This window comes from Ahaetulla prasina, chromosome 14, assembly GCF_028640845.1.
Source record: "Ahaetulla prasina isolate Xishuangbanna chromosome 14, ASM2864084v1, whole genome shotgun sequence".
Taxonomy (NCBI): domain Eukaryota; kingdom Metazoa; phylum Chordata; class Lepidosauria; order Squamata; family Colubridae; genus Ahaetulla; species Ahaetulla prasina.
In genome coordinates, this window is record NC_080552.1 from 23,721,952 (window position 1) to 23,742,326 (window position 20,375).

The 20,375-nt window shown below is 49.2% G+C and overlaps 2 protein-coding genes across 2 annotated transcripts in view; both read right to left on the reverse strand.

Moving 5' to 3' along the window:
• Positions 1-1,195: 1,195 nt before the first annotated feature.
• B9D1 (B9 domain containing 1) lies at positions 1,196-4,852 on the reverse strand. Its single transcript, XM_058157851.1, has 7 exons — positions 4,709-4,852; positions 3,892-3,960; positions 3,365-3,476; positions 3,146-3,242; positions 2,795-2,857; positions 2,387-2,454; positions 1,196-2,013 (listed from the first exon to the last, which is right to left on the reverse strand). The coding sequence occupies exons 1-7, from the start codon at positions 4,778-4,780 to the stop codon at positions 1,868-1,870; spliced, it is 627 nt and encodes a 208-aa protein (XP_058013834.1). The 5' UTR covers positions 4,781-4,852; the 3' UTR covers positions 1,196-1,867.
• A 6,278-nt stretch (positions 4,853-11,130) lies between these two features.
• CACNA1H (calcium voltage-gated channel subunit alpha1 H) overlaps positions 11,131-20,375 on the reverse strand; it is a 149,946-nt gene continuing 140,701 nt past the window's right edge. Inside the window, exons 28-35 of the mRNA XM_058157649.1 lie at positions 20,126-20,259; positions 19,947-20,017; positions 17,037-17,115; positions 16,519-16,640; positions 15,592-15,891; positions 15,131-15,320; positions 14,611-14,786; positions 11,131-13,737 (exon numbers count right to left, since the gene is read on the reverse strand). Coding sequence (XP_058013632.1) covers positions 12,571-13,737; positions 14,611-14,786; positions 15,131-15,320; positions 15,592-15,891; positions 16,519-16,640; positions 17,037-17,115; positions 19,947-20,017; positions 20,126-20,259 — 2,239 coding nt within the window. The 3' untranslated portion in view covers positions 11,131-12,570. The remainder of the gene's footprint in view (positions 13,738-14,610; positions 14,787-15,130; positions 15,321-15,591; positions 15,892-16,518; positions 16,641-17,036; positions 17,116-19,946; positions 20,018-20,125; positions 20,260-20,375) is intronic.

Here is a 20,375-nt window from a genome sequence, read left to right on the forward strand (position 1 = left end):
TTCACCACTATCGCAAACCATCCACATATTTCAAAGAAGCTATGACATAAAACTCAAGACTTCCATTGGCTTGTGAAGTTTGTTTTCAGGAAAAAAGCAGATTTTTATAATTCTTTTGGTAGGCAGAACATAATTGCTTGGAGATTAGCAGAATGTAAAATAGCCTGTGTGCACTTTGCTGTTAAAATCTTTAGCGATCCCTCTGTTCGTGATCCTCTTAGCCCACAAACTAGAGAGGAGCTGGAATTTCCTGAAAAGATTGGCCCGATAACCATTATGAGAACAGGAAGTTCCATGCACGTGAGGAAAATAGGTTAATGGAGGGAAGCTCTTGGCACCCAGCACTTCCTTTCTGGGAGATTCTTTTGCAGTTGGTGGCCACAAAGAATTCTAGAGATCCTGTTTCTACGCCGACCTGAAAAATGATCTGGTAGGTTGGCTTTTATGGCCAAGAGAAGAACGGAGGCAGCCTGGGATTCCAACGAAAACATCTTTAAAACGGTGGACTTTGGTTGAGTTTATGTGCCCTCCCACTCCCTCCAGAGTGGCCTTTCTTCAGAGCAGGTCAACTTCCACAACTAACTCCCCTTCTGCTAGAGTTCTGTTTGCAACATAAGACGTATATTGTATATTCTTCTTTGGAATTAGCCCAGCAGTAAATTTAACACCCACATCTGTCTCACTCACTGCAGTGGTTAGCCTGTTAAACTTTTATTGTTCCCAGGGTTTGGGTTTTGTTTTTGTTTTTTTTGCCAAAATAGGTTGAGACGCAATTGCTCGGAGGAACTTCGAGCATAGTTGGGCCAGCCAAGCCAGAAAGCAGTGGTGGAGGGCTTCTGGCCGCCCGCCCCCCTCCCCCTTTGGGACACGCACAGCAGCCATTCACAGCCCTAACTGGGAGGGCCAATTTGGAGAAGACTAGAGAAGGGTGGAGCAACTTGGGTTTTTCCAGGCTGAGGCTCCCCCTGCTGAGTGAATTCTGACTTTTAACAACAAGGCCATTGGGTAGCCCACAGCCTCAGGGCTCACAGGATCAACTTTTATCTACCGAATTGCTTTTTCTGCTTCCTAAAAAAACCACACCAAAAAACTACACCGTTTGATATTTTCCTGCTGCTATGAAACAACAAACAGGCATGAATCAGGGTTTTAAAAAACAACACCACTTGTGCATCAAAGACCGTATAGAAATCTGTTTTGTCAGGAAATGAAATAATTTATTTGGAAAATTACAAACTCCTAAACAGAGTTGTATTTTAAACTGAAAATCAAGTCCACGGTCCAAGACCTTTATGGGGATAAGAAATTCTTATAAAACCTGTAACTTAAAAAAAAATATTAAACCAGTGTTTTTGTATTAAATCCTATTTGACATACTGAAATTAGAAATAATTTGCATAGCTTTAATCTCATTTCTTCTTCCTCCTTATGTGCCCACAGACACAGGCTATTCATGCAAACTTTAGACCTTGCTAAAATGGGACAATGTCAATGGAAAGTCTTATTTCTCATCCAACCCCTCCCGATAACACTAATCGTGTGTGTGTGAGAGAGAAAGTGTGTGCACACGTGCAGAAACAGTTTCTACTTGTGGCAAAAATCAAAAGTCAGGGATACTTCTGGCCCACACAGCAATGCCCCTAAAAGCAGAGCATTGGCACACTGCTCGTCTACAAATGGCTTATCGTAGCCACAGCTGGCCACCAGACACCCCCACTTTGCAAACCCCTCAGGCACTGATTTTTGCACATCTGCATTGGTTTGGTCTGGTCTGGCTTCTGGGTTTGCACAAAAGCATTTTTATATGATAACCTTGGTCAGCTCCGAGTTGCATCTTGCAGGACAGCATCAACCCAAAATTGCAAGTCTAGAATTTACGCATCGCGTCTGTCACCGAGGTTAGTGAGGAGCTGGCGAGGGTTGGCGAGCTGACGTCATAGCCCAGCTTCTTCATGTCCTTGGTCACCACGTTGAAGGAAACTGTGACGAAGCCTTGCGAGCGAACTCTGGTCACTGAAAAGGAGCAAATGGAGGCTTAGCAGGGTTTTTACAAAGCAACCCCATTAGTAGTGAAATGGATCAGACCCAAGACGCTTCTTGTTTGGGGCTCTGTGGCTAATAGGGCAGTCCCATAAGCTGGCATGGAGCACAAGCGCATGGCATTCTTCTTAAGGCTTGGAATTCCGCAGCTGAATTCCAGCAGTCTTCTTCATGCCATCCCTTGCTTTCTGCCCATCCTAAACTACTTGGCAGCTGGCAGCCTCTGACCGAAGTAGGAACAGCCTCAAGTATGTCCTGACTTTGGCATTCTTCTCTCTGGATCCAAAGGCATCTGTGCCCTCCAGAATGCGCCAGGCATAAACACAGAGGACTCCCAAGTACCCACCTTCACGGCCTTCGCCCTGGGCTACCACCTTGGGGTCAGTGAACTCTGGATATCTGCCTGTCAGCCAGCTGGGAGAAAGACAAAAGCGAAGGCCGAGTCAAGTCACCCCACCTGGGGCTTGTTCTACAAAGTCCTGAGGATTTCACACCACCAAGTGCCAATTCAGCTCCCAGCTCCTCCTGTCCTGGAATATCTTCTACGTAAATCATCACATTCTCCACCAAAGTGAATCTTCATTAGTCCTGTTTCACTGGTGATTTTCCCTGAAAAAGTGCAAGGGACGGAACGAGGGGCGTGAACAATGCAGAAGCCCACCAACCAACCATTGCTATTTCAGCAGGCAAAAATATCTCATTTTCAAAATAAAACAATTCCTCAAAAAAAAAAATGGACAAAAGATGCAGCCACCTTGTTAACTTTTGCAGTCTGGAAGTTGATTCTGGAACGAACATCGGGAGGATCCTCTGGTGCCTGTTCGGGCAATCAAAATAGCGGGAGATTTGATCAATGGAAATAATGAACCTTGAATCTGGTCCTTCCCACGCTAAACCCTCTTCTGCCCTCTATGCCAGGCAGGAAAACAAAATCATTAATAAGGTGACTAAACTTGTTTGCTTCCCTGAGTTTCTGGTGCCCCAAAGAATCAAATTCTCTTGGCTAAATTACTGTCTAAAGAAGGATGAGGCTACTTTCATGCATCAAATTTGCACTGAGAGCTGGAACAAGTACGAGAGGTCGGTGGGGTTGTGATGATCTCACCTGCCAGGTGTAAAAGGGACATGGACGGCTCCGTATCCCCGAACCACATCATTCCCAAAAAGATCAGGGCCGTACACACTGATGACGATCTGTGGCCCTACAAGAACAGAAAGGACCACAATCGCAGGTGAGTTTGGCCTGTCCCACCTCTCAGAAGAGTCCCCAGGGTCAGAAGGTGAGGGGAAGCCTCATCTCCCCTCCCAGGTCCTTCCCACCTACAGCCAAAGGGGTTGGTGCTTTTGAAGGTGACGTCGATGGGGAAGTTCCAGACCAGGTTCTGCTGGACATTCCGGCTCTTGGACGTGATCTGTGAGATGCCTTCTTCCAGACCCTACGGGAAAGCCAAGGAGACAAAGCTGGAATCATCTTGGGGGGCTCCTAGAGCCGGCACAAACAGAGAGGTCGAGCAGGGGACTGGACTAGACGACTTCCAAGGTCCCTTCCAACTCTAATATTCTATGTTCTATGGGGGTTGCCAGGGGGGCTCCTCTCCCCTTTCCTGCCTGAAGTCAGGAGTGAGGTGAACAGCTCCATGACACAGAGGTTGGAACCCCCATTTTAGCCGGTCCTTCTGCCGCCAAGAGAGACAAGCAGGACCCCTCCTCTTGTTTTTTTCTTTTAACCCCTTCTGCATTTCTTATTTGCAAGGAGGGGGCTTCAGGTTGCAAAGGGCTCCCTCTCTGGGGCAGGGGTGTAGCCCCTGCAAGCGGAATCCCTTCCCCACAGCTATCCTTGGGGAGACCCACCGTAGTTGGAGCCCAGTCGGGGCCGTACACGAAGCAGTACTTGCAGTAGAGCTCGTCAAATTCTGGAAACTGCAAAGAGAAAGTTCGGGCTTTAAATCTGGCCGGAGATCCAACCTTCCACTGTACCTACCAAACCACGCGTGGAAAGGACTCGCTTCTTCCAGCAGCTGAAATAAGAGAGGGAAAAAAACCCTTTCCGAGAAAGGTCTCCCTCTCTCCAAGTGGTTCGTTTCACTGAGGGGGCTGAAACAAGGAGGAAAGGGGCGGCGGGGGGGGGTGTCTCTTTGCAGCATTGGCAGCCGGAGCTGTTCAGACCTCAGGAGCGCGGAATGGGCACCTTCCCCAAGTGGGCGCCCGCTGCAGCACCCTTAGATTACCCCTCCTCCTCCCCAAAGGCAGAGCGGGGGGGGGGCTCTGGTGCAAGGTCTCGGGGTTCAGAGCGCAGGAGAACGCCGCTGCTCCTAGGCGACCCCTCTTGCATCGCCTTGCAGTTCGTTGCAGACCGCATCCTCGCGATAAAAGCTGCACCGTTGGGCGCCTATCTGGACCCGCCTCCGATGGGTTTCCCCAAGTGCAAAAAGGGGGACCCGAGACTCGGAAACGGGGAGGGCGTGTCCTGTTTTTGCAGAAGACCGGGTTCGAGAGTCCATTCACCGCCACCCCCAAATTGGACTTGGAATGCGCCACCGCATAGGCGGCGCCCGGGCGGGAGATACCAAGTCGCCCTCCGGAGGGGGGGAGAAATAAAAGAAACGCGCCGGGCCGGCTCGCCTCGCCATTCGGGGAGCCGCTAGACAAAGCCTGCCCGCTGACCCACCTGGGCGCTCTCGACCTGCCCGGTGACCATGAGGAGGAAGACGGTGGGGTTGGCGGTCGAAGCGGCCGCCATCGGGCCTCGCGGAGCTGCAGGAAAAGACCCGTCGCTAAGGGCGCGTCCTCCGCCCTCCCTGGCAACGGCGGACGGCGAGCGTCTGGGGACAATATTCACCTTTGCGCGAAAGGGCTCGAATTCTTCGCCAGGAGATCTACGCTGTTCAGGCGTTTCCCGAGTGATGTGCGCACGCGGGAGCCTTTCAGACAACCTCAGCTAGTTACCTCCAAGGCGGTCCGGATTTAGCCCCCATACATTTTCCCGGACACTTTGGAAGCAAACCTCCCCCCTCCCCTTCACGATGATGACACTCCCCTTTCCGGGGGTCAACCAGTCAGCTTGAACCAAAGCTGCCTCTTAACGCAGAGGTCTCCAACCGTGGCCACTTTAAGCCTTGCAGGTTTCAACTTTAAGGTGGCTGGGGAATTGGAAGTCCACGTCTTAAGAGTCGCCAAGGTTGGAGACCACTGCGTTAAAGCATCATTCTAGCAACTGCATTTTATTCGCTGGGGGTAGTATTTTGAGAAAAATAGCAACGTTGCACGCCTGTTATAGAAACACCTCTTAAACAGATGAAGCACATTAAAGTTGAAAGCCTTTCTAAGAAAAAGGCAACTATAATACCAATAGTAATCAGGAGTTTCAAAGAGATTTACTCAATGTTTGGAGGTGTTGAATTTGCTAAATTTGACACTACAGCTTTGCAAAAACAGCAACAACAACAACAATAAAACTCGTGGATTGAGACTTCTCCGTGCTATGTATAGGTGCTATATACTTCCCTGATTCTGAGCTGGCTGTTTGAACCCAAATGGCCAGAAAATACCAAGTCTGAAGACTGGTATTTGTAGCATGAAAAGATGAAATAACAACCACAAAAAGGAATTATTGAGTCTGTCGTCTGCACCTCTCTAACTGTCTGGTTTGGTTCTGCAACCCAACAAGAAAGACACAGACTTCAGAGGATCATTAGAACTGCAGAAAAAACAATGGCTACCAACCTGCCTTCCATTGAGGACCGGTATACTGCACAAGTCAAAAAGAGGGCTGTGAAAATATTTAGAGACCCGTCACATCCTGGACATAAACTGTTTCAACTCCTACTCTCAAAACGAGCACTGCACACCAGAACAACTAGACACAAGGATAGTTTTCCCCCCGAACGCCATCACTCTGCTAAACAAATCATTCCCTCAACACTGTCAAACTATTCACTAAATCTGTACTACTATTAATCTTCTCATTGTTCCTATCACCCATCTCCTTCCACTTATGACTGCATCTTTTATGTACACTGGGAGCAAATGCACCAAGACAAATTCCTTGTGTGTCCAATCACACTTGGCCAATAAAAAATTCTATTCTATTCTATTCTATGACTGTAATTTTGTTGCTTGTATCCTTACAATTTATATTGATTGTTTCCTAGTATGATTTGATTGCTTATTTGTACTCTGTGACTATCATTAAGTGTTTTACCTTATGATTCTTGATGAACGTATCTTTTATGTACACCGAGAGCTTCTGCAGGAAGGCAAATTCCTTGTGTGTCCAATCACTATTGGCCAATAAAAAATTCTATTCTTTTCTATTCTATTCTATTCTATTCTAAAAGAGGACTTCCTTTGAGCTTAAAAGCCCTCGTTTTGTTAGCATTTTTGGTATTTTTATTGCAAGAAGCTTCTTTAAGCCGGGCTGGGTTTCTGCCACCACTAGATGTCCCTGTTCAATTATCTAATTCAATTATGACTTGATTGCAATTTCTTTTGATTGTTGTGAACTGCCCAGAGTCGTGGGATGATGGACAAGTTTAATCCTTCATCATCATCATCATCACCATCTCTCTCAAGTGGTTTCCCAGTTGTTTACTTTCTTAATGCACTGGATAACCTCCAGGCCAGTATATGAAATAGGCAGCAATATAAACTGCTAAACAAGTAATAAATAATTAAACAGCCAGCCAACCCTTGGGTGGGAGCAGCGGGAGCTGTTTTTTCAGGGCAGGCTGTGTTTGTGTGTGTGTATGTGTCAGGTGGGGGGGAAGCGCTACTGACTCTGTCTGTCTGTGTGTGTGTGTGTATGTGTGTGTTTTGCTCAACTCCAAAACGTTTTGGGAACTGAAGGATCTGGCCATGGCTTTCTTATTTTGTTCTGGTACATGTGTAAACTGTGCTTTGTGGTTTTCTCCCTGCTTTGTTTATGCTCGTCTGTTGGAAAGCTGGTCTGAGGGCAATGCAGGAATTATTCTGGCCGCCAGTGCTAACCTGCCTTCTCCAGCTTGCTCCCACTGGAGGGTTCTGGCCTGGGCCTCCTGCCACAGAGCCTGAGCAGAGACAGACCCCAAATCCTGAGTCCTCCTGGCCTTCCTGCTTGATGGGGAGAAGCAGCAGCAGCAGCAGCTGGCAGAACTTCTAATTGCTGCGTCTCTGGCTCCGATTTTCTGCTAGGCACCAACTCCTTAGTCTTTTCCGCTCTCTCAAGAGAGCAAAGTTGCTGGGGAAGAAGAACCAGCCTCTTCCTTGATGGCCTCCTAGATGAACTATTCTGGGTCTCTTGTTGGTCTCCCGTGAGTTCCCAGGCCCTGCTTTGTGTCTCATCCTTAATTGGCAGCCTGGGAGACAGTGAACCAAGAGAGTTTCTTGTTATAGGCATTGAAAAAAAATCACCCTTTTGACCGTCACTCCATTAAAATGCCAGTAGATCATTTTTTTGAAGCTGCAGCGGCTTTGCTCCACCAAGAACTCACCTGTTGCCTTGTAAGGTGCATGATGGTGTGTGTGCTTGTGTGTGTGAATTCTGCCAAGCCCAATTTGCAAAGCTCCTAGACTCTTCCTTACCATGTCAGCTTTCTTGGTTTGGTTCACCCAGGCAGGGCTGAAGCAACGGTCATGCCTGCCCACCGAGAAACCTTCTGCCCTCTTTGCTCATTTCTCCCAAAATTCTGGTCCCAGCCACGAAAGCCACTTCACTGATGTGGAAGCTTCAGAAAGACGAAAGGATTGCATTAAAGCAGCTTTTGGAAATTGGGGCAGGAGGAAGAAACCTGTGTGGCTTTGGGGGCCGCAGCATCCAAGATACCTCAATGGGAAGAGGTGAAACCCCCCCCACCCCAATACACCTTTCTGTTGCTCCCAGGACGGTTGGTCACAAAGGGTCACACCAGATCCATATTTTTGCCCTCACTTTTATTTTCGGTGGATTTTATTTAGGTGACCTAGTCCTTTCTCCTCTCCGTCCCCTCCCAAATTCAGACCCGGGAATGGAAGTATCTTCCATAGGAAAGGGAGCTTATGAGTTTCATCACGCTCAATTATACCTTATGGTGACTGAAGACACCTGGGGGATTATTGGCCAAGTGATATGTGTGTCATAGCAGCACTGCTAATGACCGCAACACCTTGAAATCCATTATTCCTGGCTTCACCAAGCAAGCCTAAGAGTTTAGGTCTTCAGCACCAGCCAAGGGCTTCTCATCTATTTGTCTTAGTGTTCAGTTCACAATCCAAATAGGACTTTTGGTCTCTTGGAGGGCAGCCCAGTTGATTGAAATAGACCCTTGGCTTCACCATCAGAAGGAGAGGGGCATCCGAGCCTGAGTGTATGTGGGGGGGTGGGGGTGGATTCCTGGCGTTGCAGCACCCCAGTTGCTTTTGTGCAGCAGTGACGTTCTGGTGGCAAACTGGAGTTAGCTTTGCTGGAGAACCTCAAATGAACCCTTCCTGGGGATTTAGATCTCTCTGGTTGTAATCAGCAATCAAATTTCAGATCCCTACTACACCCCCTTGCCTTTGTGACAGCACAATGTTTCTTTGCCAAGGCTGAAAACATGATTTCTTCCTATTTTCTCTCCTCTCTGTTTGTGCACAATGTTGTCTTATACAAGAAGCATAAATCAAAGCTGTCTTTTCTGGAAGAAAGCAAGTATATAAATCCTAATTCTTTAAACAGGGAGGAGAAAAGAGAAGACAAGGAGAGGCCTCTTTGTTGGTGTCTGCATTTCTGTCCCTCTTTGGCACAGCTGGTTCTGAAAGGCGCTTTGAGTACCTGTCCTCCTGCGTTAATAAATGGCTCCCTCTAGCATCAAAGAAAGTGGTTTGACAGTCGGGTGCTTCTTCTCAGGGACACTCCATTAACCCTCTCAATCCTGCCAGCCAGGAGGAGCGGCTCTGAAACACAGCTTGAGAACGGGGCTTCCACTGAGATGGTCAGCCGCTTGGCCCTCCGGCCACATCTGGAGTCTTCCTTGGGTCAGGATTTACCACTCTTGACTTGAAAAATCAAGAGAAGGATGATCTCTGCTTCTTGGTCATCAGGTTGGTCAAGCCACCTCCTGGGGGACTGGTGGGCTGTCTTGGGCAGTTGGTCAGCCAAGTGGTCCTCCGTGATGACAGCCACCAACTTAGCTGGCCTCAAAAAAAAAAGTTGGACATGAAAGTCTTGGGGATCAACCAGTCTTTTTAGTGTTGATGGTGGGAAGACTGTCCTTGAAGGCCATCTGGCAAGAGCGGTTTGCTTCCTTGGGCAGTTGGTTGGCTTCCGCAAGAATTAAGTGATGGACAAGATGGGCCCAGAATCTGATCCAGCTTAGCTTCTTAGCTTCTTTTATTTCCTTACTGGAGTTAGTGATTATTGTAAGAGATGGCTGAGGTGCAGAAAGCTGCTGTATCTTTGCATGGATTGTAACGATGAGTCATTGGTATCCGTCTCACCTGAAATAATGGGTTGCTTAATGCTTAGAGAGGACAAGTCTAATTTCATTAACTTGAAATTCTCTCTTTGCATCCCTCCTCTGCTTAAAGACACTCTCTTCTGCCCCTGAACAATTGTGGATGCAGTCCTCATTCAGTGAAAAATCATATTTAATCTCTCATTGTTGGAAGTGGCATAAAAGCTAATAATCTTCCTCAATATTTGTACAGGCTCTTGGGGATAAATAATTCAATTGACATTCTCCATTAAATCTGACTTCAGAAAGCTTTTATGCCAGGATACAGTAGATCATAATGGCTCGTATTCTTTTAAGTTTTCCTCTTGCAGTTCCTTCCTCTCTTCCTCCCCTTCCTTCCTTCCTTCCTTCCTTCCTTCCTTCCTTCCTTCCTTCCTTCCTTCCTCCCTCCCTCCCTCCCTCCCTCCCTCCCTCCCTCCCTCCCTCCCTCCCTCCCTCTTTCAGCTCTTCCGGCAAACCTTCAGAGAACCTAACGGTGACCAATAAGTATGGCAAATAGATTATTTGCTGCTCCCACTGTATTTATACCAGTGACCCCAACAAACACCAAGTTATATTTGGAGAGAACTTTTTTGAGCTGTTGGGTTGTTTTAAAAAAACCAAGCCACATGACTTCCCTGTTTGTGTGTATGCATTGGTTTGAATCCTTGGGAAAGGGGCTGGGGTCAGAAGCGATTAGACTGAAATTTGTTTTCCTTGTCCTTCTCATGTTTCTCTCAATGAGGCTAGGACCCCTGAGGATACATGCGGCAAGGGAAGAGCAACCCTGGGAAGTCATTTCCCACATTAATCACAGAGAAAAGGCATGTCAGTAGAAAACGGAACAGACATCTGGCAAGGCCTCTCCTCCCTCCCTCCAGGGAATACAGATGTCCTGAGAGGAGAAAGAGGCCTACTTCGGTCATTCAAGAACCAACATGGCTTCTTGGGAACAGCCCATCCAGCCTTCACGAAGCGAGTTTGGCCAACGGATTGGACAGGTCCAGGAGAAAGGAGCCGCATTTCATCTGTTGCTTGAACCCGGGCCCACCTGGGTGCTTTGAGCTCACCTTGTTCACCACTTCACAAGAATCCAGAGGGAGAAGCCCCCTCAACCCAAGGCTGTGATGCTGGATTCAACAACCACCATTGTGGGAGAAGAATCTGGATAGAATCCCAGAGTTTGTGTTGAAATACTGTCAGGGGCCATTCGGAATTGGAGATGATGGAATGATGATGCCAGGCTGACTCACTCAGATCCAAGCAAAAGATTGCTTGCAATTTTCACCATTGGCCTTGCATTTGGGGGTCCCACCCAGAGACCTCCTTTTAAACCCCCACCCCAACACCAACATTTTAAATCAGCTCCAGAAACAAGTATGGGGGGTACCAGCAGGGGACCCTTCCACATTTGCTTTTCCTCCAGGCCAGGTGAGAAATTTGGATTTTTCTCTACATGTTTACTTTTTGGGCTGGAACACAGTGTGTGTGTGTGTGTGTGTGTGTGTGTGTGTGTGTGTGTGTGTGTGTGTTTCCAGAATTTTTATGTGGTCTACAAACAAGAAGCCAACCTCTGGCTGATCGGAGATCTTTAGGATTTTATTCCCTGAATGCCGCAAACAAAATTGAAACTATAAAATAATTTACTATTTATTTGGTTTTTTTCTTTTCTTTTCCTGCTGACTTTGGAAATCTCCTTCTTTACTTTTCATTGTGCACTTTTAAAGTTCGGATTATTGCAACATTTCACCTGAATTCCATAGGAAAACAGAGAGGGGGCGGGAAAGGGGGAAAAAATACAACATCGCTTGAGTATATGTAAAATAATAATATTATTATTCTTCATCATAAAAAAGAGAGATTCTTTTACCCATAAGAAGAATTAATAACTTAATTGTTATTGCACTGGCTACAATTCAGTAGTGGTTTTGGTTTTGGTTTTTCCCCCCCATTTTGTGGAACAAGGAGAACCAGAAGAAAGCTGGCAAGGCATGAAGTGGGCAGCGAAGAAAAACGAAGGGATGGAGGCCAAACTGAGAAGAGGACGGTAAAAATGGTGATACGTCCACATTGAGCCTATGAAGACATCACTCCATTGAGGATCGGATGTGAATGCAGACGTGAAACAAAATGGATAGAGTCCCCCTCCCATGGGAAGCCTGATCCAGCTGGAACTGGTAGGGTTAGGGTCACTCCAAGGCAGGGTGTCCATCTTTGACCACTTAAAAACCCTGTGGGCTTCCACTCCCAGAATTCCCCATTTCTGAGGAACTCTGGGAGTTGAAGTCCGGAGATCTTAACATTGCCAAGTTTGGACACCTTTGCTCGTAGGGACGGGAAAATGGACATGAAGAGCGAATTCAGATTGGACGGTGGTTGGTGCACGATGGTGTAACTAGGTTGAGTTAGGGGCGCTCAGCGCCTCTGGCCGACGTCTCTGGGTCGTCCTGATGGGTGGGTTTTCTGCAAAAATATGCATCTGATGGAGACCTTCCTTGTGGACATTTATGGGCATGTGTGTCGCGATGTGTCTGCCGGTGATGTGTATGTTTTCTTCATTTTTTTTCCCCTTTAAAAAAAAATCTCAAATACATGTTTTTCTATTTATAGTAACTGCTGATATACAGAACAATATACAACTCGCTTCTGCCTGGTCACGTGAGCTTCCGCGACCGCTTTTCGTGCAATAAGAAAAGGTGCCCTTTCAGAAAAAGAAGTTTTTCTGAGCCAACCCCGGGTTGCCTTTAAAAAAGATACAAGAAAGGTCTGCGACCCCCCTAGAGGGGTCCTAGGCCACGCTGGGTGAGGGGGAAGGGGAGGAAGAGGGAGGAAAAGGGACGTTGGAACAGCTTCTCCTTGTGCTGGGTGGGAAGGAAATCGGGTTCCTTCCGGTTACCCCTCAACCTCTCGGGACGCTTGGAGCTTCTCTGGGACTTTGGTTCCGTTTCTACACTAGCCGGACCTTCGCAGCAAGGAGAAGCCGAGGGTTTGGGGGGTAAGCATCAGCCGTGGAGAGGGTGGCTTTCCAACCTGTTCTCCTCTTCGAAGCCACATGTGGTGGCAAAGCCCTTAAAGTTCATCAAAGACCACCCCCCCTTGGAAGCTATACCGGCTCATCAACAACCTCTTCTGTTTTGCTTGGGGTCCCTGGAACCGGTCCGTCTTGCGGGGGAGGACAATCCCTGCCCCCCCGGAGTTCTTCTTGGGTTGTCTTAGAGGGATTGCCATGAGTCTCCAAGGGGTCTGCTTGCTGCCGCTCTGGACCTTCCGGTGTGGAATCCACAGAGGGCCCCGCGGCTTGGCTGCTCTCCGAGAGGTGTTTGCAGGCTTCACCCATGGAACCGGGGTCCGTCGGCTCATAGGAGAAGCTCGGGATGGTTAAATGCTCCCCTCGGCAGGCTGGGGGTGCCCGGCGGTCTGCCTTGCAGGCCAGTTCTGCCGGCTGACCCTCAGCCAATTCCAAGGAGTCCCTGTAGGCCGTGGATTCGCAGGAGGGCGTTCTCCGTCTCAGCAGGCTGTTCTCCGAGGCTTTGTTGCGCGTCGTGGTGGCGCTGCTTTCTTCCTCCATGGGAGGGTCAATAGAGATGCAGGGGGGGCTCATTTTCTTCTTCCTCCGGATGCCATGCAGGTACTCGGACTCCGACTGGATCTGGAGAGGCAGCCTCCTCCTTTCAGAGGCATCTGCGAAGCTGCGATCCCCATTGCCGACCGAAGGGCAGATCTCGATGGAGTGCCGTCGCTGGTCATCCGCCCAGGTCGGCTTGGCCAAGAACCCCCGGGTGTCCACACTGTAGAACTTCTTTAGGTCCTTCTCCTTGCCCTTCCCCATGGTCAAGCTGGTTGTGCTGCAGTTCCTGAAGGGGACAGGAGATGGCGCCAGGGAGGCGAAAGGGGAGTCCGAGCAGTCCTGGCTCTCCAGCTGTGCCCCCCAATCCCCAGCAGAGCTGTTGATGTGGCTGACCTCTTCGTCAGCCAAGTCGGAGGACTCAAAGAGGGAGCTGTCCAGGATGCTGCTGTGGGTGGACCTCCTGTCTGAGATGTTGTGCTGGCTGAAGGTGTCCCTGGGAGTGTGGATGCTTGCAGGGTGGGGAGGGGAGGGCTGGGGAAGGGGAGGACTGCCTGGGAGGGATGTGGGGGCTGGGGGAGGCTGAGGGGCCCCCAAAATACTGTGAGACAACTTTTTCAGGGGTGGGTTTTCACGCATCTCTGCCTGGGCGCACTGCTTTGACTCCACCACTGAGCTATCTGAAGAGTCTTTCTGGATGGCCTCCTGCAAAACAAAGAGATAAAGAAAAAAAATAAGCATTTCCAACACCAGCAGGCTCCACGTATCCAAGAAGGGTTCCATGTTTCGAGACGGTTGGGGTTCACGGTCCTGTCTTCTCTGGGGGCTCCTCCCTGAAGCGTTGAGTTAACATGGAAATCTAGGGGAAAGCAGATGGGTCAAAGTGGAGCTGGGCCTTCCCCAGGAAATGCCCCTTCCATGGAAGTGGCTTCTCTGAACCCACCTGCGGATGCCTGCAAAGCAGTCGGCCCAATCCTCTGCCCTGTGGGCATGCAAGCTTCTACCTGCACAGGCTGAGAGTATCGTAGTGGCATTGCCTCTTGTGATGTGGAAGAGCCAGAGGCTGAGGGGCCCGATCCAGCAGTTGGATGCCTCAGGAGTCAGAGAGTAATCTACCAGTTGAGAGTCTGCTGACTTAGCAGGAGCAATAAGGGAATGAGACAAGGGGTTGGTTCCGGACAGAGGACACAGGCTGGGGACACATTGGGAGCATCTCTCTCTCTCTCTCTCTCTCTCTCTCATTTAATCTCTGTCCTGAACTCTGGACTTCCTCCTGCATTATCTCCACTCTACAGCCCTTGACTCCACTTAGTCTCAATCAGAATAGAGCTAGAAGAGACTTTGGAGGTCTTCTAGTCCAGCTCCCTGCTCAGGCAGGAGACCCTACACCACTCCAGACAAGTGGCTGTCCAATCTTTTCTTATAAACCTCCAGTGATGGAGCACCTACAACTTCTGAAGGCAAGCTGTTGTCTCTGTGTTTCCTGGCCCTGAAGACAGTCCCTCTCCATGGGCTGTCAAGCACCTTTCTTCCACCACCACCCAACACCGGAGAGGATCTAGAGACCGGGAAGCTGACCTGTCGGCACAGCAGTCTGCTGAAACTGGGGGTGCGAGGGGCAGGATGAGGGGGTAGAAGCTTCCACGGAGCTCCTATGTTGTAGCTAGGAGGGGGTGTTGTTGGGCGGAAGGCCAACTGTGGGATCCTCAATGATGAAGTGACCACCGGCTGAGAACGGATGGATGTGACAGATCCTGGAAGAACAAGGAAGGAAATTATTCCTCAGAAATGCTCCTCTTTCTTTCATTCAAAGCTGAACAAATGTCTGAAGGAAGCATCTGTTTCCTCTGGTGACCTTTTGGAATCTTCCACCATCTCCAGATTGGAGGTCTTCATCTTGGCAGGGAGAATGTTTGCATTTGGATGGAAAACATCAAGCACTTCATAGCCCTCCAGAAGGTGTCTGCTTAAAACAATGTTATCCTTTTTTATGCCATGCTACAGCTCTGGAATTCTTGCTTTGGAAGTTGTTTTACGCACTACAACCTAAACTAATTGGCAGAAAACTCAGCAGGCCCAGATCCTCCTGAGGCCTTACCTCGAGGTGACTTGTAGGAGAAGGCTTCTAGCTCCCCTTCATGGAGTGGGAAGGGAGGCTTGGCGGGCATCACAGGACGGAACATGTAGCTATCATTGGGCAGCGAATGCATCCTTGCCACCGAGATCTTGCGGAGAGTGAGAAGGTTCTGGGGGTCCCTAAGACCACCCGCAGCAGCAGCAGAAGCTCCCTGCAAGACAGCAAGAAAGACGGCTGAGATTTCGGGAAAATTGGGAAACTGTAATTCTTGGCAGCTTTGAGATATGTGCATGGCAGGATAGTCCGCAAACTGCCTTTCTGGATGAATGGAATTGCAGAAAGGTTCTTAGCTTGACTTGTTTAAAACCCAACAGGGTCTGAGGAGGTGGGATGGGGGAAGATCACATCGACATGGCCCCAAGAAGGCTCAGCCCCCTACTTTTCCATGCCTGGGGAGGGATGTTCCTTCTGTAGGTTTTTACCATGACTTGATGTTTCACCAGCAGGGGTGAACCCCCCTTGGAAGGGGTCTGTCTCCCATCCATGGTCCTTTCTGGTGTGCTGATCCCTCTGGACATCTCCAGCTCGATTTCGGCATCCATCTCGGCATCTTCCTTCGCCTCCTTGTTGCTTTCCTCCAAGTGCTTCATCAGGACGGCCACGACCACATTGACCAGGACGAACTGGGCGATGAGGACGAAGGTGACGAAGTAAACAGGGGAGATGATAGGCAGATAGCTGAGACAGTGCTTGTCATCCCGGTGGCATTCCCGGAGAGTGTCCTGGAAGAGGGACATGAGAGCAAGGTTACTTCAGGTGGACGAGAAGAAATCTTAATGTCCTCCTAAGTTTTCTCCCAGAGATCCAGCATTTAGAGGTGGGCAAACATGGAGTTTCATTGAGCAACAATGGAACTAAAGGCCCATCTGCCCAGCAATGGCCAACTAGCAGTCTTTGGGAGCTAATATGGGCAAAACGGACGCAAAAGCTTTCCCCAAACTCATAGTAACTTCAGTGGCCTCTCTATGCACTTATGGCCATCATGATGAATGTCCAGTGAAAGACTTCTTCTCCTCTCTGGATTTTCTAATTCCTTTTTCAAGGGATGCAGACTGGTGGCTCTCATTAAATGGAGACCAGGACTCCATAGATTAGTTCTACCTTGTGTAAAGCCTTACTTTTCCTCAGGATTGGGCATCTATTTGGGGTACATTTTCTCTATTTTGGTCTATTTTATTCTTGGCAAATAATACACAAAGCTGGTGCAGCAGGGTGGCCTTGAGTCTTCTATGCCTCCATTGTTGGAGATGAATGCCATAGTCGACCCAAACTGCATCTCAGAGTAAAGTTGACTCAAAGTACAGCCACGCTCAGAAAGCTTTGCTATGAAAGTGACGTGGAGGTCTTACCTTCATGATCCCATTCCAGTTGTCCCCGGTTGAGACCCTAAAGAGGGTGAGGAAGGCCATTCCAAAGTTGTTGAAGGTAGCATGCCGACTTAGGCCTTCACAAGGGTTTTCCTCGCTGCAGTCTACGAAAGAGCAAGGGTGAGTCCACGCTTAGCTACAAACCTTGGATGGCTTGGAGGTAGCCGAGGGTTCCATCATCTGACTCCCAACATTCTCTTTTCTGAGCAACCCCTTCTCCTCTCCTCTTCATTTGCTCCCCTGGAACTCATTCTGACCCTCCCCTGCTTCTCTGGAGGCACCCACCAGATTCTGGCATTCTCTTTGCCTGGTTGCCTGGTCACTGGTGGGAACTTAGTTGAGCTGGACAAGGATGAGGTTGTGGTTCTCTCAACTTATGCAAGTCATAGGAAGACCTGGCTCTGCTCCTCCCTTTCAGCAGAGATACGATGTTCTCTGGAAAGTCTGGCTGGCGTATTAACAGGGTCACCAAACAACAGAAAAAGGAGAAGACAACTCACCTAACTTCCCAAATAATTCTACCCCCAGGGCAGCGTAGATGAAAAAAAGGAGCATAAATAGCAGGCCGAGGTTCCCCACCTAGAAAAGGAGATTGTCCAAAAGTCAGAAGTAAGCGGATATCACAGAAGGATTTTTATCTTGCTTAGGTGGGATTTTCCTGCCTTAGCAAGAATCAGCAGAGCTTTCCCCAACCGGGTGTCCCCTGGGCAGCTCTAGAGAGGATGGGCAATGACTCATGCAAACACAACTGGGGGAATGAAGGCGTCCTTCCTTGCATCTTACATCCACTTGAGTCTGTTGGAGAAGAAGCCAGTTCTTCACTAAGTGAAAAGTAGGAACTCAAACTACACCTGTATGGTGACTAACCAGCTTGCCTGCCTTCCCAAAGCTTGCAAAAGTCTGTAGTATTAGAAGGATGTTTCCTGTCTCTTTGGACCACCTTCAACAGAATCTAAGACTGAGCGTGAAGGGCATCCTTGGTTGACCATGACTGGTGAAACTGGGCTGGGTCTACAGAGAAGAAACTTTGCCCCTTGGCTGTTTTCTGAGGGTTGGACATTGGCACTGATCTGTTCTGTTGGGCGTCTCCAGCTGGGCTGCAGCCCCAGAGGGAATTCCCAGAGCTTAGGCTGGCAAAGAGAGTCCTGGCAAAGTGGGAGTCAAGTCTTAGGGGCAGATTACAGGGAATCCTATCAATGAGGTCTTTCCTAATGCAGCATTCCCTGTATGCCTAAGGCCTTACACCCCAGCCTCACCCCCAGGCACCTCTCCCCTTGACCTTGTGAAAGGTCCTTGATGCCAAGTGAAAAGAGCCAGCTAACAGAATAACCGAGTTGGAAGGGACCTTCTAGGTCATCTAGTCCAACCCCCTGCCCAAGCAGGAGACCCTACACCATTTCTGACAGATGGCAGTCCAGTTTCTTCTTGAAAGCTTCCAGTGGTGAAGCTCCCACAACTTCTGTATTGAGAACCCCTTGTCCTTGGTGCTCTCTGAGCTCGCTGGTTTTCCCGCAGACATTTCATGACCCAAACTAGGAAACATCATCAGGGTTAGTGCATTGACCAGCACTGATTATGTTACCCAGTTGGGTCATGAAACACCTGCAAGAAAACCAGCGAGCTCAGAGAGCACCAGGGACCCGTCATTTCACCCCTGAGCTACAAATAATCTCCTGTTCTGGTTCTCCTTCCCCTTCTTGCTTGATAGTCCGAAGCCACAGACAAAGGGGACTTCATCCCATCATCAGTAATTATCGGCTCTTCCTCAGTGCTCTGCAGACAAGGGCCTGGAAGCAGAAGTGGCCATTCTCCCGCTGGGAACCTTCAGCCACTTGAGAGGATAACAGCTTGACAATGTCGGGGCTTAACAAGGGCGTAAGGCACTTCAGGAAACAGCGGTTTCCTTAAGAGAGAGAGAGAGAGACGGTGGTGGATAAATTACAGTGAAGTCCAGTCGGGGGAACATTTTCCGTTGCTTTTAGGGGACATAAAAAGAGAGGCTAAGTGTCTTCTCCAAGCTTCAGGTTAAGGGTGGGTGAGCCCACCTGGTACATTTCAAGGACCCAGGAGCCCTTGGAGAACTGCCCGCCCAGAATCCCCCAGATCTGCCACCTGCCAGGTTTAGGGGGGAGAAGCTCATGCAGCCTTGCCCACCCCTGGTTCCAGGGTTGTAACAGGCGAGTAAAGGGGGAGATGCTGCTCTCCACTTGGATTTTAAGCAGCCCTGAAAACACTTGCAGTCGATTTACGCAGCTGCATTTATAGGACTAAAGAAATGCTGATTTTCCCAGGCTAGCGCCAGAGCGGTTCACCCTTGGGAAAACCCCATTTCCTGGGAGATCCTCAGCTGCTCTCCCCCAGCACAGGGCTATGTGGCAGGCCGGATGTGTGGAGAGCCCTCATCCGAAAAAGGGAAGAGGAGTGATGAATGGGGTGAGCAGTGGCTGTGATGGGATCAGAGAGGGCAGCGTTTCAACTGTCAGAGGCATTGAATTTTTATTTTTATTTTTTGTGGGGAGGAGAGGATCTATCAGCATTTTTCCCCATCCTTGTCCCACATACGCTCCACTATCTCTCGAACACGTGGGCAGCCTGCAAATGCATTCCAGAGGGACTTTCTCTGGTCTGTTTTTGTCCCCAGATACTCCTTCCCATCTCACCCTCCATTGGATTGCTTGAGCTTTCGGTGCAGGCTTAATCTGAGCCCCTTTTCCCCCAGAAGGCTTTTAGGGGGATGCAAAAGTCAGACCCTCTTCCTGCCCCCCCAGGTGTGTATGTGTGTGTGTGTGTGTGTGTTTGAGCGAATGAGATGCGTTGCCTGGCTGAGACTGGCTAATCTGCATCGGAGAGCATCTTCCGAAAAGCATCTCGCTGGTTGTGGGTTTTGCCTCCTTCCCCACTTCAGGAGTTCAGAACATTGGGAAGTCTTTCTCAGGATGGTTCTCCTCTGCTCCAGAGGCATGGGCAGAGTGCAATTTCATGCCATGAGAATATCTGTTCTGTGGCATCCCAGAGACAGAACTGAGGGGCGACCCTGGCTTGTCTTCTGTTGATGTGAGTGCAAAAAAAGGGAAGCCAGCTTTGAAAAAGGCTTTTTGGACTGGTGGACTCAAAGCCATTGACTCGTTAACTCAAGTGCTGAGTTACAAAAAAAAGAAGAAACAAGAGGACAACATTTTGAGCTGCTGGAAATAGTGTCCTCAGTGCAGCTGGGAAATAATGTGTCAATATATCCCTCTGGGCATGTACTTTTTTTTCTCTCTTGGGGTGAGACAAAATTGAACGTTTTTGGAAAGCTGGAGGCATGGGAGTTGAAAATATATCAGGAGGAGGAGGAGGAGGAGGAGCAGGGAGGATCTGATGTTCAGAAGAGGAAGGGAAACGAACACCTGCACAGCTCCAGGGTTTACCTGGGGGAGGGCTTGAACCACCGTGTCCAGCAAGGCCCGCATCCCTGTGGCCATTTTCAGAAGCTTCAGCACTGGAAAGCAAAGGAAAGTGGAATCTGTGAACAGTGGAGCCTCCCAGTTCAGACGTAGCCTACCTTCCAATGGCAGATATTTCTGGGATACTCAGAGAAGCCCCTCACCTCTAGCAATTCTGAGCACCCTCATGATGCGGATGATGGTGGGGTTGATGGGGAGCGCGGCGTTCATTTCGATCTCCTCGAGAGTGATCCCCATGATGGACAGCAGGACGATGGCCAGATCCAGCTGGTTCCACCTACAAGGAGGTAGGAGCCGGAGTGGGGCAAGGCACGGGGGCTGAGCTAATTCAACAGCCTGCAATTGGGTGATACCGCCGCCACCACCACCCCCTTCCCCAAATGACATCACCAC